This window comes from Mercenaria mercenaria, chromosome 5 (assembly GCF_021730395.1).
Source record: "Mercenaria mercenaria strain notata chromosome 5, MADL_Memer_1, whole genome shotgun sequence".
Taxonomy (NCBI): Eukaryota; Metazoa; Mollusca; class Bivalvia; order Venerida; family Veneridae; genus Mercenaria; species Mercenaria mercenaria.
The window spans coordinates 78,192,388-78,209,704 of NC_069365.1; the positions used below are offsets into that span (position 1 = coordinate 78,192,388).

Sequence of the window (17,317 nt, forward strand, 5' to 3'; positions counted from 1 at the left end):
GATTGGGTAACAACTGTGGCCTCCAGAGTGTTCACAAGCTTTTCCTTTGATTTGACCGGGTGACCTAGTTTTTGACCCCACATGACCTAGATTCAAACATGACCTATAGATTATCAAAACAAACATTCTGATTAATTCTCATGAGTTTCAAACTTAAATTGTTGTCTCTAGAGTGTTGAGATTTCCCTTTGATCTGGCCTAGTGACCTAGTTTTTAATCCCACATGACCAAGATTCAGACTTGACCTAGAAATCATGAAGACAAAAGTTTGACTAAGTTTATTAAAGACTGAGTCAAAATTGTGGCCTCTAAAGTGTTCACAACTTTTCCTTTGATTCGACCGGGTGACCTAGTTTTTGACCCCACATATCCCAGATTCAAACTTGACCTAGAAATCATCAAGACAAACATTCTGATTAAGTTCATATATATTGGGTCATAACTGTGGCCTCTAGAGTGTTCACAAGCTTTTCCTTTGATCTGGCCTACTGACCTAGTTTTTGACCCCACATGACCCAGTTTCGAACTTCAAGACTAACATTCTAATTAAGTTTATTAAAGATTGGGTCACAAATGTGGCCTTAGAGAGTTCACAAGGCAAATGTTAATGGACGACGCACGCCGGACAATGGCCAGTCACAATAGCTCACCTTGAGCACTTTGTGCTCTGGTGAGCTAAAAATGCTTTAGAATGAAAGATACCATGAGGGCACTATGATAAGAAAAAATGACTATATTTGCACTACAGTGCTTTACGGTAAATCGGATTTTAGGGTATAGAGGTTAGGTCGATAAATTTTATATTTAGACTTGAATTATTGTCTATATTTTCATATCATTTTTCACTGGCATGCAGACAGACAGACATTCTGACATACATTTTAAATGTTTGCTTTTTGTCTTATTTTTCATGTCATCAAATGAAAATAGAAGCTATCCTCTATTGACTAAATCAGTGTACGTGTTAGTTAAAAAAAGAAACGTAAAGTATTTGATAAAAATTAAAAAGCTGAATGTTTTTGAATAGGTAATACATTATTATTCTGATTTATAGTGAAAAAAAATATTGGAAAGTGTTTTAAGATGTGAATTTTAAACTAATAAGGCCTACACAAAAATTCTTTGTTTCCTTTAACATGCTAAAAAATCAGGGTAGGTAGGTCGGAAATTATTATTATTTTTTTATTTATTTATATTTTTTTTTTTATTTATTTTTTTTTTTTTTTGGAATTTTCTTTTATTAAGAAAGACTTTTCGGAAATTATTTTTGTTTCAAAAAATGAATACAAATAAGGGGGTTATACCTTTAGAGCATCAGTAAGTTGATTTCTAACATCACTGACCATGTTTAAAGCATAAAAAGTGCAGTTTTGCAACTTTTTGTTAAAAAGTTGAAAAAAAAATTCTCCAAGCCCTTAAAAAACATTTAGGGATGGGCCAAATATTTAGGGTAGGTCGGGATACTGGAAACAAACAATATTTTACGCCTAATGGAAAAAAAATGACCAAAGCTATCCTGTACACCCTAAATCAGCGTATATGTAAACAATGGCATGGAGAGAAAAAAACACATGAAGTTCTATTAAAAGCTGAATGTTTTGAAAACTATAGCTCTTTTCTGTCTAATAAACAAAAAAAAACAAAAAAAACTACTAAATTTGATTTCTTTGAATTGAAATACAGGAAAAATTAGTTCGCTTTCCGCTACCCTAAAGCACTGTACTTGTGATACATTCGTATTTGCTAAAAGGTCTACAAACACAAAATGTTAACAAAAAATCAGAGTTCTTTGGTTGTTTGTTCGTTCGTTCGTTCGTCCGTTCGTTCATTCGTTTGTAAACTATAGAATAAAATACCAGCAAACTATTATAGAATTTACTTGCTCCACTCCAAATAACACTAGTATTTTTTAAGTAAAGCCAGTAACTGCAAATACATATACATATACAGAGTATTTGGTGACTCTTTTTATCCCTGTTTAAATGAAATCACAAGTAATTCCATATTCTACTACCATGCGAAATACACAAGACGGTTAAAATATCAAGCTCATATATTTGGTAAAATGTTCAAAATTCTTTGTGGAGATGTGACGTTCAATGCTGAGCCCACAAATTACCCGTCAAGTGAATGTAGTAAAGCATTGTACAGGAATCATCGAGCTGTACAGTGTGAAGTATGCAACCTTTGATTGCTGGCATATCAGATGTGCATACATGACACCTGCAGATTACATCCAACTCACAATCCCGCGATCCGTAGATCCGTACTCTCCTTATTGAGCTATTATGCTACACAGGCGGGCTCAAAAAAATTTATGAATGGCAAACAATAATTTTAACATTGTTTGAGGACTGCAGGTAGGCTTTTGATAACAATGAATACATTGCAGCAGTCATTATATTGGATTTTTCGAAAGCTTTTGACCATTTACCCCACGAAATATTTTATTAAAATCCACTGAAATTGAATATAGCTTATAAAAGCAGGCCTATAACCTCCTTTAGTCTTACCATTCAAAGTGTAAACAGCAAATTAAAGTTGGAAACATTGTTAGAGCATAGGCAAGTAAAAGTAAAGATTACCACAAGGTTCCGTACTTAGTCTCCTTCTTTTTATGATCAGAACATTTAAAGATATGCCGCTCGTGTGTTGTTTAGCTCTCTCCTAGATGATTATTGATCATACACAAATTTCAGTCAGTTTTAAAATCTTGTTCAGTAATGAAATGGCTTTAAATGTATATGCTGCTCCTGTTCCTTGGCGGAATGCACAACACAGACACAACATACAGACAGTAAATGATTAGTGTTGTTGCATGTGTGTATTTGCCTGTAATAAAGCTTGCGTTGGCTCCTTATTGTGATCCAGAAAATGTGTGTGCGTGTGTGTGAGGGGGGAGGGAGGCATTTAGAGTCGCCCTTGTCCTATGTCCTTCCGTCCATCTGTCAGTGTATCCATCCATCTGTCTGTTTGTGTCCTGCATATCTCAAAAAGTATTTGACCAGAGTCATCTAACATCATAGGGTTTTTATTCAGCATGTAATGTTGTGCACCTAATGTTTTATTGGGATCTCACACAAAAGAAAATAGGTAAGGGTAGATTTCTCGGAAGCACAGAGCACTAAAACACAACCCCAGAGCCACGCATTTGCGAAGTAGGCCCACAACAAAAAGAAGCTGTAATGGAAAAATATTTCAGATGGGTTGCTTCAAACATCCAACAAGTACATATTAATTTATGCTAAGTATAGATGGAGGGGGTGGGGGGATGATAAGGGGCAAAATGGTGCCGGGGGGAGGAACCCGAAGGGGAAAGTTGAACAAGGAAGAATATACACAAAGGGAATGCCACGTTCCTTAATAACAGTTACACTACAACGTAAATCACATAGCGCAGACACTCATGTACCAAAGATAAACACACAACCACACCCAACTGAATAACATAGAAAAACGAACAAACAAAAAACATAAGAAAATAGTAGGGCACCGTTTTAGACTCACAAGCATACAAAGGCACCCACACAAGTTGGAAAAAACAATCGTGACAAGAGTTAGTAAAGATATGCATAAAAGGCGTAAAAGTTAGAGATTTCATTCAGCCAGACCAGAGACATGGCATTTAACTATAGTAAAAAAATATGCATAAAAATGGTCTAAAGTTTGCATTTATCTCAAGAAGTATTTGACCTAGGACTATGAAACATTACAGGAATGTTATTCAGCATGCGAAATTGTGCATCATGTTTCATTAGAGATTTCCTCCAGTCATTCCGGTCTTATGACTTTTAACTTGATTAGTCTAAAATCTGCATAAGGAAGATGAATGTTTATGTCGGGTATATATCATATAGCGTATTTAACCCAGGGTGATGAAACATAGGAATATTTTTCAGCATGTGAAATTGTGCATCTGAGGTTTTGTTTGAGATATCTGCTGGTTAGACCAGAGTTACGTCCTTTGATTAAATCAAAATGATGCATACAATGTATGCAAGTTTGTGTCGCACGTATCTCAAAAAGTATTTGATTTAGAGGATTATTATATAGCATATAAAGTTATGCTTCAGACGTTCTGTTTGTAATTTCACTCAGCCAGAGTTGCGGTCCCTGACTTAGTGAATAATATACATAAAGAGCTTATAAGTTTGTGTTGCATATATCTTAAAACATTTCACCAATAGTCATGACACAAAGTAGGAATATTATCCAGTATGAAACTTTGTGTACCTGATTTTTTTATATTTCACTCTGCAAGACCAGAGTTCTGGCCCTTGAGACTAAATCAAAATATGCTTTGAGGGCATAGAATATTTTGTACCATGTATCCCAAAATGCAAATGACCTAGAGTTCTAAAACATTTCAGGATTGTAGTTGCGACCTAGTGTTTGGGCTTTCCCTCGGTTAGTCCTGAGTTATGGTCTTTGACTTAGTGAAATATACATATGTCTATATATCTTTGTATACGGCTGGACTCGCCTCACGGGTATAATAGTCGGGTTGCGCTTCACAACCAGATAAAAGTTGATTTAAAAGCAGTGACAGGAAGGCTTCAAAAATGAAAATAGTGAGAGGGAAGATAAAAGTGTTAAGTAAGACGAAATATACACAAGTTAAAAGGGGTTAAAACATCCGCTTTGTGAGTTCAGGGGGTGGGGGGGGGGGGGGGGGGGGGGGGGGGGGGGGGGGGGGGGGGGGGGCGGTAAGAGATGACTGAGGAGTCAAGACATCTTTTGAACCCCTCAAGGTCAGGCTGGAGTACAGTTTGAGAAGGCAGGTTTATTCCACAACACGACAGTATAAGGGAAGAAGGAGTATTTGAAATAATTTGCTTTAGTATGGACTTGACGGAAGGAGAGTTCATGCATATGCCGGGACATTCTTGCATGCCTTTCTAAGTAAGATGGAACTGGTACCGCAACTAAACCATACATGATCTTATAAAACATGGTCAGTCGGGCTAGGTCGCGTCTGTCCTGTAAAGCCTGCCAACCCAACTCGTTCCGCATGCTGGTGACACTGTCATAGGTAGAATAATTATTTTTAACCCATCTAACTGATCTTTTTTGAACTTTTTCTAATTTATAAATGTTGGTATCAGGGTGGGGGCTCCAGACTGTAGAGGCATACTCTAATTGCGGTCTCACCATGGTCTTATAGGCTGTTTACTTAATATGTTGGTTTATAGTCTGGATGTTTCTACGTAAAAATCCTAATGTTTCGTTTGCATTGGATTGGATTTTATTTGCTTTACGTGTTGATTCCATGAAATTAAAGGTCTTCAGATATATTGACTCCAAGATATTTTGCACTGGGTACTGATTCTAATATTTGGCCATGTAAGGTGTAATTGAATTTAATTTTGTATTTTGTACTTTTAGATATATGAATGACGACACACTTGCTTGGATTGAACTCCATCTCCCAAGCATCCTCCCACAACACAAGTTTATCTAGATCCTGTCAGAGAATGGAACAGTTTTGCTTGTTGTTGATCTCAAGGTAAACGGCGGTGTCATCAGCAAAGAGACGGACCTGCGAAGAGAGAGATTCAGGAAGATCATTACTATAAAGAAGAAAGACAAGAGGACCAAGTACTGAACCTTGGGGGACCCCTGATGAAACCGGGACTTGATCTGATGATTCTCCACCTAAGACGACTGCCTGAGTTCTACTTATGAGAAAAGAATGGATCCAGTTGATGGTGGCGGTGTTAACACCATGTTCCTGAAGTTTAAAGAGAAGTTTTAGGTGAGAAACTTTATCGAATGCTCTACTAAGGTCAAGGAGAATCAAGTCGGTTTGTTGTCCAAAGATGAGGTTTCTGGCTAGATGGTCCACAAGCTGCAGAAGCTGAGTCTCACAAGAGCGGCATTCTCGAAAACTGTGCTGCAAGTCGTATAAGATGTTATGTTTATTAAAAGGAGCTGAAAGTTTTGATGATACAATGTGCTCTAAAAGTTTACAAGAGATACATGTTAGAGAAATGTATACAACGCTTAAAAAGTTGTGTTGTATATATCATGAAAACATATTTCACCTCGAGTCATGAAACCAATTAGGAATATCATTCATGTAAATTTTATTATTTGTTTTCTTTTAGTTTTGTTTTTATTTCATTCTGCAGGACCAGATTTATGGCATCTGATTTAGTCAAAAATATGCTTTAAGGGCATAAAATATTCTGTCCAATTTGTCTCAAAATGCACTTTACCTAGAGTCATAAAACATTTTTGGAATTTTTGCATATTTTTCTATGTCTATGGTCTACTGCTTAACAATCGTTAACGATTATGACTACTGGCGCGTTGTCAGGGATAGCTGTTAAAAATAGTAAAAACACAAAGTTATGTGCATCCAAAGAGCTATAAAAATGGATTTTTATACTTCTTTGGTGCATCACAAAGATCAAGTGAAAGAATTATTTTACGTGCCAGGTTAAAAGTAAAAGCAGGAAGTTGAATTAGAACTGATAGAAAGGTGACAGCTGCCCAGCAAATATTTCTAAGCTGGGACTAGCTTGCAATGACATAGGGATCCACAGACGTACTAACGTAGTTTTTGAATTTGTGACCTGGATGATGATTTAGTGGTATTTTACCAGCGACAAATTAAAATTAGTAGTTTTAACCTACAACAACAACAAGAAGTAAGTGAAGTACAACTTATAATTTAATTCCCTGTCGATGTATACATTCAGTTTTCATTTTGTTTTCATTTATATTTGCTTTCAATGATTATTGCATTTTTATAACTTCACATCGTTGTAGATATCCATACTACTTTAACACCAGGTGCATTGGTAGTAAAATAGATGACCAAAAATAAGTAATGGACCAGTATACGGATATTAGCGAATCTTAGACGTTTCGACCCCAAGACATTTCGACCCCAAGACATTTCAACCCCAAAATTTAATTTTCTTGGACAATTCGACCCCAAAGACATTTCGACCCCAAGACATTTCGACCCCTCAGAAATAGTTGTATGTTTTCATTTTATATTTCTTCCATTTTACATATTTTAGAAAATATGAATATATAGATCTATATAAATATTCTATTTTTAAATGCATGTCAGTGAATAAACCGCGCTGGTCGGAAAGGATCGGCCGTATGTTTATTATTGGAACTAATTGAGTTATTTCTTCATGTTATTTTGATAATCTAAGAAGAAAATATATTATGAAAAAACAGTTTTTAAAAGAATTATATCATTTTATATATGAATATAAAAACGTTTTACTGCATTTATTGCCAAAGCACGAATAATGTCCTTTGATTAGTCCTGATAGAGTTTGATTGGATTATCACACCTATTGATTATATCAATTAATCAGTATATTTGTAAGCACACACAAATGACATGTGACAAACAATGTCTAACAAGGTAAATGCAGTTAAATATGATAAGCTTTTATTTAATTTAAAAGCTAACAAAATTATGGTGATTGTGGTTCATCCACGAGTGCGCAAATTTCCCGTGCGCTCAACAAATTTTCAACTTCGTATAAAAACGTTTTGTGCATTTTATTTTGCTTTTGTAAATTAATTATTTATTTGAGATATGATTGAATTCTATCATAAACCCTAAAAAATACGATTTATTAAAGAAATACCTGTGTACATTAGAATATTTAGGACATGGAAATTCCGAATGTACAAATTTCCAGTGCGCACGCCAATTTTCAATCATGTACAAGACGTAACGCGCAAAAGTATTTTAATTTCCTTTTAAAAAAATAATAATTTATGATCTATATGTTTGAATTCAGTCATAAATCACTTATATTCGTGAACGCATTTTATTTTCCATTCGTATTTTATTCATTTATGATATATATGATTGAATTATTTAAAAAAAAAACTTCAAAAATACCTTTAACTTACAAAATACAGGTGTATCCCGGTTATGGAAAATGTATTCCGGCGTATCCCGGTTTTTTAGGTGGATTCCGGTTTAATGTGTGACCGAAATCGCTTGAAGTTGCTTAATCATACTTTTAAAATCATACATTAAATCACGTGTATTTGCTAAAATATTTAATATAGAAAAAAGTAATACGGCTGTCACATTTTCTTTACAGATAAGAAATATGATAAATAATTTTTTCCCCGCTTTTTAACAGAACAGTACTCACATATTCTTACATTTTGCAGAAACGGGGATTTCGTGTTTGATATTTTACAACTGGAAGGAATGTCGTACATAAAAAAGAAAAGAGCAGTTTGTAAAACATGAAAATCATATTCTGTAAAGCAAATACTTTATGTGTGCGTCAAAATCGCGTACGAAAATAACATTAAATGCGAAAATAAGCAATATGTTGTTTAATTTCCTATTGTTTTCTTTACATTTCCGCCCAAATTAAAGATAATGTTGACACATGTTTATAAATATCCGATGTCACCACAATCGCTTGTTAATTGCAATGCGCACTGCAGATAAATGCACACCTGCTGTATATCAACAAACAATTAATCAAGGTGTGATAATCCAATCAAAAGATTACGTGTTTCTGATTATGATTTTAAATATCAATATAATGAAGATGATGACACCTTAAACTTCTTTGAGTTACATTATAATTATTTATATTTGGTTGAATCCCATAGAAATGAGATGCATATATCTTTCGAAAAAAAAGTCAAATATAAAATAAATAAATAAATAAAGAGGTATTAAAGATGTGACTTTATTAAAGTTTATTTTCATAATTAAAATCGGCGGAAATCGGCCCATGATTTAAAAATCTTTTCTTTTTTTTTTAATATAGCCGTGTACTAAAATAGTCTTTAAGATGATTTGAACATATAAATAAACACCAAGTATGAAAATATGTTATATGAAGGTTATTTTAAGGTAATAATCAGAACGATTAGTTCATAAATTATTTACGTAATAAACGCGGTTGATACATAAATCCCGTTATTTTAATAATTTATAAATGATGATTATTTCGGTATTGTTCGGTATTGTGAGATAAAAATCACTCATTATTTCATATGAAGGCATGTACTTATATAGACTTAAAGAAATTAAAAAAAAGAATTTTAGAAAATAAAGAAATTTAGACAAATAGATCTATGGCTCATTTTTGTAAAAAAATCTTATTTTCGCGAAAATAACCGTATTTTAACATTTTAAATTAAATTGGTAATCAAGCGTTATTACATTTTGAAATTGCTCCATTATCTATAGATTAAAGCTTAATTATAATAATGACGGCATTCTTAGATGTTTTCAGGCATATCATTGAATGGGGTCGAAATGTCCAAGGAGTTGGGGTTGAAATGTCTTGGGGTCGAATTGTCTCTTGGGGTTGAAATGTCTTGGGGTCGAAATGTCTTGCTAGCATATGAACAGGTGCACGGCGCGTGGCCGTGACTGAAAGTACCACCACACCCCTGCTACATTTCTGAAGATTTAAGTCTCTTTTTTTAAAATTACATTTAAAGTAGGGGTGTCACTATAAACACAGGCAATCGACGTGTGACTATGACCCCTTATGAATGATGGACCCCCCACCCTGTTCTCTACAACCCAGATCCCCAACATAACAGAAAAACACATTTCCAAAAAAAAAATTTAAAAAAATGCTATACTGGTTTCCCAGTAGTTTCCGGACCCAAGTAGTTTTCCGGACCTTTTACATTTCGTGCTGTATAAACTTTACACCGTCGTAAAGCATTTGGGTAACAATATCACATCATCTAGGCGTTTGTTGTCTTTACACAGCAGCGAAAACCTAGCGTTACCGACTTTATTCATTATTTGAATATCCCGGTTGTTTCAACTCACTTCGGTGCAATTGTTTACATAGAGATTCGCATCAGCTGGGGAATTCCATTTACAGTGCGCATGTGCAGCAATTGAGGCCCCTTGAAGGTAACTATCAGTTAAATGATACTCGTATTTGCAGACGATGTTTTAAAAATATCCACAGAGTAATAAAATAAAACAGTGAAAGTCAGGAAAAAATCACCATGTCCAATTAACGACCAACAATTACACGACCTTAAATTATCAATTAAAAATAGGAACCAAAATGAACGGAGATTTACCTCCTATACCGTATACAGTTCGTATCTATTGTTAATATACATTTAGCACAAGGAGGAAGACAGTAGAGATGGTGTTCGAGTGGTTAAGGCGTTGGACTTGCAATTCTAAAGTGCGGGATCGATTCCTACTCACGTCTTTTTTTTTTTTTAAATTTGTGAATTAAACTGAAAGTTGTTATTTTTTAAACTTGTTAATTAAACTGAAAGTTGTTAAATTTCTTCTTTAAAAACATTTTTCAGTCGGCTCAGAACGTCCCATCGGACACATTATTTTCTTTTTTTAAGGTTTTGCAAACGTTCCTACGAATGAGCTGAAAACTATCTGTTGAATTCTTATCTTAATCTTAGGTCAAGAACATGCCAAAGCAATACACTGAGGACCAACTTAAGCTGGCATTGTCAGCAGTCCGGCAAAAGAAAATGAAAATAAAGACGGCTGCTCGGCTTTACAAAGTGCCGAAATCTACTTTATTTGATAAGGTGAAGGGAACATACATCGGCAAACAGCGGGGACCGGCGAGGCAGCTTCTCCCTGATGAAGAAGAGTCTCTGGTTCAGTACTTACTGTATATGGCTAATCAGGGGTTCCCGATGACAAGGGCCATGATGAGATGTTATATTCAAGAAATAGTTCTTCACTCAGGTTACTGTTTATAATAGAAGCAAAATCAGTTTAATGTTCGAACTATACACTACCTAAAAGTAGGCTAATCTAATGTTTTATAATAGTTCAGAGTCTTAAAAGAAAACTGATTTTATAGAGTTGAATTTGTCATACAAAAGTAAAAAAATACCAAATTGTTGTATGACTAAATGAAATTTCAGGTCGAGAAACGTTATTCAATATACAGAAGGGCCCATCTGATGACTGGTTTGTAAAGTTTTTTAGTCGCCATCCAAACCTAGCACAAAGGAAACCGGAGAATATGGATAAAAGTAGAGTGTCCATGTCTTCAAAAAAGATGCTTGACGAGTTCTTTCCCTTTCTAGAAGGTGTACTGGATAAATATGGAATACGAGACAAACCTCACAGGGTATAGACTTATATTATATACCTATATAAATTCTGTAAAAAATCGGCTTGTATTTCACAATTAAATATGAAGAGACAGACAAAAATTCCATATTGTACCTTTTAAATTCCGTATTGTACCTTCCGTATTGCATGCTGCCGGACTATTTTCATTAATATGCATGATCTGATACATTACTATAAATAGCGCACATAAAAAACTTCACTAAGTCCCATCTAATATCGATAAACCTTGAAGATTTCGTTCAAGAACAAAACAAGAATCAAAATGGTAAAGGTATATAATAAAAGGGTCATTATAACAGTAGCCAGATCTGGGACTTTGTATTCCGCTCTCGTGGATTTTGCAAGGTCGGATCAAACTCGGCGCTTGCGCGCCTCGTGAGATCCGATCTGGCAAAATCCACTCACCCTATTTTATTGTTCGGATTATTTTTCAGCTAGGACTGTTTGAAAAATATAGACTTACACAATATAAGATTTTCACCATTTTGACACTTCAACACCGTCCAGTTGTCAAGGTTGTTAAATTTAAATCACTGTAACGTCTCACTGATACAGGGTTGTGGGTTCGAGCCCCGTTACAGACCATGTCTCTTTATGAGAGAAAGTAAGCAGTTTCGTACGGAAGACTGGAGTTTACACAGGAACGATAGTATGACTTTGATTTATAAAAGGGGCATAACCTAAATACTTGTCCGTGCGTTCTTCTAGAATAACAGTTTTAACTGCTAAATTTAACCAGTTACTGTATTAAATATCTGTCTGTTCTATTCTGCTATGCTAAACATTTGTAGATTTTTAACTGCGATGAAACAGGATTCACAGGAAAAGAAGCTCCACGGGCGAAAGTAATCGGACCCCGCGGAGGACACCTGTTCAGACGTAAAACAGTTTCTGCTGACCATGTGACAGCTCACCTATGCGTTTCAGCAGATGGACATTTTTTACCACCTGCAATAATTTACAAGGTGCTAATAATGTTGTAATATTTTCATATAAGTGTGTTCAGTCAGTTAATATCGTACAAGTATTTTTTTCACTTAAATTTGTATTGATTCAAAAGAAAAAAATATGTGTAATTTATGCAGATGGTCAAAATGTTTTGAAAAATACGGCATACTTTCTCTCGCAGGGATAATTACCACATCAGCACTACAAAGACAGCGTCCCATCCTCATGGCACTTCGGTCACAGTGAAAATGGCTATATGGACCATGATCTTTTTCACAAGTGGTTTGTCAACGTGTTTGTCCCTAACTGCGGCAGAGAGAGACCCGTAATACTTGTAATGGACAACCATGACTCTCATATAAGTATCGCTGTCATTGAGAAGGCAATATCAGAGGGTATTGTGCTTCTTGGTCTGCCTGGGCATTCCACTCATATCCTGCAACCTTTAGACGTCAATGTAAGTTGATGTTTTATCTGTGGGCTAACTTATTGTCTGCTATAAAAAATAAATACTTCTTTGATTCAATGACATAAACTCGCACGATTAATCTACGTCAATTCCTCTAGTTCCTGGTAAAGTAATTAATACAAAAATGTATTGAAAATGCCGAAACATTTATTCCAGATAAATGCTATAAAACTGCTCATTTAGTCTAAGACATAGCTGTATTATGATTTGTTTTGTAATTAGTATAATTAATGATATTCTATTTCAGATTATATCACCGCTGAAAGACGCGTACACGAAAGTGGCAGCCGGTCTTGGCTACTTAAATACCACTGTCAGTGTTGGGAAAGCCAAGTTTCCGGTCGTCTTAAAGCATGCAATGGACAAGATTGCGCCAGCTACCATAGTCAACGGTTTCGCTAAAACTGGCATCTGTCCGTTCAGTCCTTCTGTGATAGACACGTCACAGATAGTAGAACCGACTTTCAGAGACGACGCAAACGGAGGTACTAATTGTAATGCTAAGTTTTATATATCTAAAATGAGAGCTAATCCTAAATGCCTTTTTAGCTCCACAATCAAAACACATATTCACGGTGAAAATAAACGATATCGTCATTTGAAATACATTGAGAATTTATGTCAGTCCTCTTAAGTTTAGCTATGCAGTTATATTTATATGATTTGTAGGACCAGATGAGCCTGAGGTGAGGACCTGTGGTACCTGTGGGTCTTACATTACTAACCCATTGGTGAGAAGAGGACTCATTTCAAATTCACTGGCAAACATTCTGGTACCCCCTCCCACAAAACCACAGAATAAACAGCAGAAAAGAACACGGGTTGTAGCCGAGGGCAGACTTATCAGTGGCAATGATATGCTGAGTCAGCTAAAGGTAAACATGTTTGAAAGTATTTAGTAATTTGTTACTCATATCATCAATCCCACTGTAATTAGTGTAATTGCAATTTTTAAAACATACGTACCTTTCTCCCTACTAACTAAGGATTTAAATAACATATTAGAAGCATCAATACGGACAAAAACTATACTTTATGATATTCAAGGAGAAGGAAGAACTTGCTGAAAAAAAGAAGAGTGAATTAGAAAAAAGGAAATGGAAAGAAAAGAAAACTGAAAGAAGAAGATGATAGGATGAAAAAGAAAAGAGAATGAAAGAAAAAGAAGAAAGAGAAGCTAGAAAGCTAAAGGACAAAGAAATAAAAAGTATTAGGAAACAGAAAAAAAAGGAAGAGCAAGAACGAAAACAGAAGGAGAAGGTATGATTTGCTTGGTATTGACTTTTTTCTAAAGGGACTTCTAAATTACATGTTGTGTGATATATGCGTAACTTACATAACAAATTTACGTTTTTAAATACTAATTTTACTACTATGACGGTATATTACATGTTTATCAAATCCATTCATTTTCTTAAGTTTTATCTAGTGCAAGTGGTCTTTAATTGGGCAAAAACAAAAGATATACCAAATCAATACTTTTTCAATACTTTTTTATGAATAATCAAATTCTTTATATTCGTCTGTCTAAGGTGGACCTTAAGAAAAAACGTCTATTTACTGAGAAGCAGATCATGTCAGCGAGCATGTATGTATGTGGCGACTGTAAAGAGAAGGGGAGGCCAGATGATGACATTAACGGCATTCTTTGGTTCGGCTGCGATGAAGAGACATGTGGATTATGGTTTCATGAGCATTGTCTGACACAACAGGCCAAGGAATATCTTTGGGAAAGTTTAGAAAATGGGGAGGAGTGGTTTTGCCACAGGTGTAAGCCGTGGCTTTACGAGGAGTAGACTTGATTGTTGAATTCCATATCTGTGATATTCAGTTTGAGCCAGTTTTAATGATATCATATGAATATAAATTTTAACCTGTGTTTCTTTTTTTGTATTTCCAACAGGTCCTCATTTTAATCAGAAACCAACTCATTTCTTTCTTAATTATAGCAGTTTGCATGATTTTTATGGGGACAAAGTGTGTATACAGGTAGTCTCCAGGAAAACCAGTCTTAATGTAATAATAAATGTAAAATTAGAAAGATTAGATTTTTATGATCAGTTCCTGAAAATTCGAGCCAAATACTTAATCTGTTTACAAATCTACAGATCTTCAAAACCCAACCACCGATATCATTTTAGCGTGACGTTGCAAACGTCATTCAAACGTGAGTTTGCATATTTGTACTGAGCGATTTATGAATCTAGTATTTGATAAATTCTTGAAACAGACTTTTCAAATCATCATCACGCTTCAGGATTATGTTTTAATTTTGAATATATATAACAAAATTTGAAATATTTTCGCTTACAGAAAGGTTACAACTGCTACAATGGAAGGTCCGGAAAACTACTCGGACTAACTGTGATATTAATAGAATTAATTGCCCCTTTTGAGGCCTCATCTACATTCGTGCCGTGAACAAAGACGTAATACGAAAAACTGCATGATGTTAACGAAGAACCCAGCTTTTTTTTCAGTGAAAATTTTATGTTTCTACTATGTTTTGTTCGAAAGTTATTGGCAAAAAATAGCGATTTTGGTCTGGAAACTACTGGGAAACCAGTATATAAAAAAAATAATTTTTTTTTATATATAGCATTTTTTTTTTTTTTTTGGAAATGTGTTTTTCTGTTATTATGTTGGGGATCTGGGTTGTAGAGAACAGGGTGGGGGGGTCCATCATTCATAAGGGGTCAAAGTCACACGCCGATTGCCTGTGACTATAAACAGGTATACCGATATATTGCAATTAGTCCAACTAATTTGATGCCATCTTGGGAAATATTGAAATAATTTTTTCATATATCATGATATATGGGCAATATGATGAATATTCCCACTCGCGTCAAACACTCGATAGACCAAAATGATTGAAGCAATTTCAGATGAAATTTTCATCGCTGCTGACGCTTTACTTGCTATAGGTTTAAAGGCCAATTATTTCACAAATTGGCCATAAATTCAAATAAAACTTAATGTATTGAAAGGGAATTTAATTTCTCATTGATTTATGTAAAATTTATCAAATAACGTCAAAAATTAGAAATATTCTGGTGATTTAAACCTGTGTACGTACTACACACGATTTACGTTTACCACGTGTCTACACGCCGATATGTTAAAGCAATAAAACCAATAACTTTACATGACTGTGTACACGTCTGCCCGCTTAGCACGGTAGAGGGTTTGGTCTACGGATCGCGGGGTTGTGAGTTCGATCCTCGGGCTGATCGTATATTCTCCATGACTATTTGATAAACGACATTGTGTCTGAAATCATTAGGCCTCCACCTCTGATTCATGTGGGGAAGTTGGCAGTTACTTGCGGAGAACAGGTTTGTACTGAAACAGAATCCAGGAACACTGGTAAGGTTAACTGCCCACCGTTACATGACTGAAATACTGTTGAAAAACATTGTTAAACCCAAAACAAACAAACAAAACATGACTGTGTACTGTGATTTATGGCCCATTATTTTGGTCCTTCAAAGTTAAGATTGCATGTCACAAATATAATATATCAATCTGAACGTTGAATTATTTTGACTATATTGCAATATGTTGCCAAAACTGTATGGCACAGTGATACGCAACCAACATACCAGTTTTTTATGGTATTACTTCACATTTTCGCTTGCTAACCATCGGCCTAGGCACTTCGGAATTATGGCCCTTGAACATAATAACCAATATGCCGGTTACTCCAACATGTGAATTACCAGTAGGCCGCTTACTCCAACACGTAAACAGTATACAAAGACAGACTTACTATTCAGAAGATTAGGGAATTGTGGGAGACATGCGCCTTTCTCAAAAGTACCTCTAGTATTATTGTTGTTGTTTTTATGCCCCCGAAGGGAGGCATATAGTTTTTGAACCGTCTGTCCGTCTGTCGGTCTGTCAGTCTGTCAGTCTGTCCGCAATTTTCGTGTCCGGTCCATATCTTTGTCATCGATGGATGGATTTTCAAATAACTTGGCATGAATGTGTACCACAGTAAGACGACGTGTCGCGCGCAAGACCCAGGTCCGTTGCTCAAAGGTCAAGGTCACACTTAGACATTAAAGGATAGTGCATTGATGGGCGTGTCCGGTCCATATCTTTGTCATCGATGGATGGATTTTCAAATAACTTGGCATGAATGTGTACCACAGTAAGACGACGTGTCGCGCGCAAGACCCAGGTCCGTAGCTCAAAGGTCAAGGTCACACTTACACTTTAAAGGATAGTGCATTGATGGGCGTGTCCGGTCCATATCTTTGTCAACCATGGATGGATTTTCAAATAACTTGGCATGAATGTGTACCACAGTAAGACGACGTGTCGTGCGCAAGACCCAGGTCCGTAGCTCAAAGGTCAAGGTCACACTTAGATGTTAAAGGTCATTTTTCATGATAGTGCATTGATAGGCATGTCCGGTCCATATCTTTGTCATTCATGCATGGATTTTAAAATAACTACGCATGAATGTGTGACACAGTAAGACGACGTGTCGCGCGCAAGACCCAGCTCCATAGGTCAAAGGTCCTAAACTCTAACATCGGCCATAACTACTCATTCAAAGTGCCATCGGGGGCATATGTCATCCTATGGAGACAGCTCTTGTTTTCCAAATAATGCAGTACCAGAGTAGACTCCCTTAAACACTCTTTAGTTGACCTAGTATACTTAAGCAGCATAAGCAGAATTTGTCTTAGAAATTTCAGCTGCAGATATGTAGGACATACAGATGTTGTTGAAATGCAGCAACAATTTTTTGGTAATTTAATTGTTTATTTACATCGCTATCG

The 17,317-nt window shown here is 35.5% G+C and overlaps 4 protein-coding genes across 4 annotated transcripts in view; all 4 read left to right on the top strand.

The window, feature by feature from the left end:
• Positions 1 to 6,505: 6,505 nt before the first annotated feature.
• The window catches only part of LOC123557701 (uncharacterized), a 57,298-nt gene continuing 46,486 nt past the window's right edge, over positions 6,506 to 17,317 (top strand). The window contains exon 1 of the mRNA XM_053544060.1: positions 6,506 to 6,653. The gene's annotated coding sequence lies outside the window, so the exon portion shown is untranslated. The remainder of the gene's footprint in view (positions 6,654 to 17,317) is intronic.
• Positions 9,586 to 12,155, top strand: LOC128557168 (uncharacterized). Its single transcript, XM_053544062.1, has 3 exons — positions 9,586 to 10,711; positions 10,894 to 11,102; positions 11,899 to 12,155. The coding sequence occupies exons 1-3, from the start codon at positions 10,426 to 10,428 to the stop codon at positions 12,088 to 12,090; spliced, it is 687 nt and encodes a 228-aa protein (XP_053400037.1). The 5' UTR covers positions 9,586 to 10,425; the 3' UTR covers positions 12,091 to 12,155.
• Positions 12,255 to 13,706, top strand: LOC128557167 (uncharacterized). Its single transcript, XM_053544061.1, has 4 exons — positions 12,255 to 12,512; positions 12,772 to 13,009; positions 13,194 to 13,399; positions 13,572 to 13,706. Exons 1-4 carry the CDS (start codon positions 12,312 to 12,314, stop codon positions 13,653 to 13,655), a joined length of 729 nt encoding a protein of 242 aa, XP_053400036.1. The 5' UTR covers positions 12,255 to 12,311; the 3' UTR covers positions 13,656 to 13,706.
• On the top strand, positions 13,677 to 14,320 carry LOC128557382 (uncharacterized). The gene is made up of 2 exons (XM_053544709.1): positions 13,677 to 13,784; positions 14,057 to 14,320. The coding sequence occupies exons 1-2, from the start codon at positions 13,677 to 13,679 to the stop codon at positions 14,318 to 14,320; spliced, it is 372 nt and encodes a 123-aa protein (XP_053400684.1).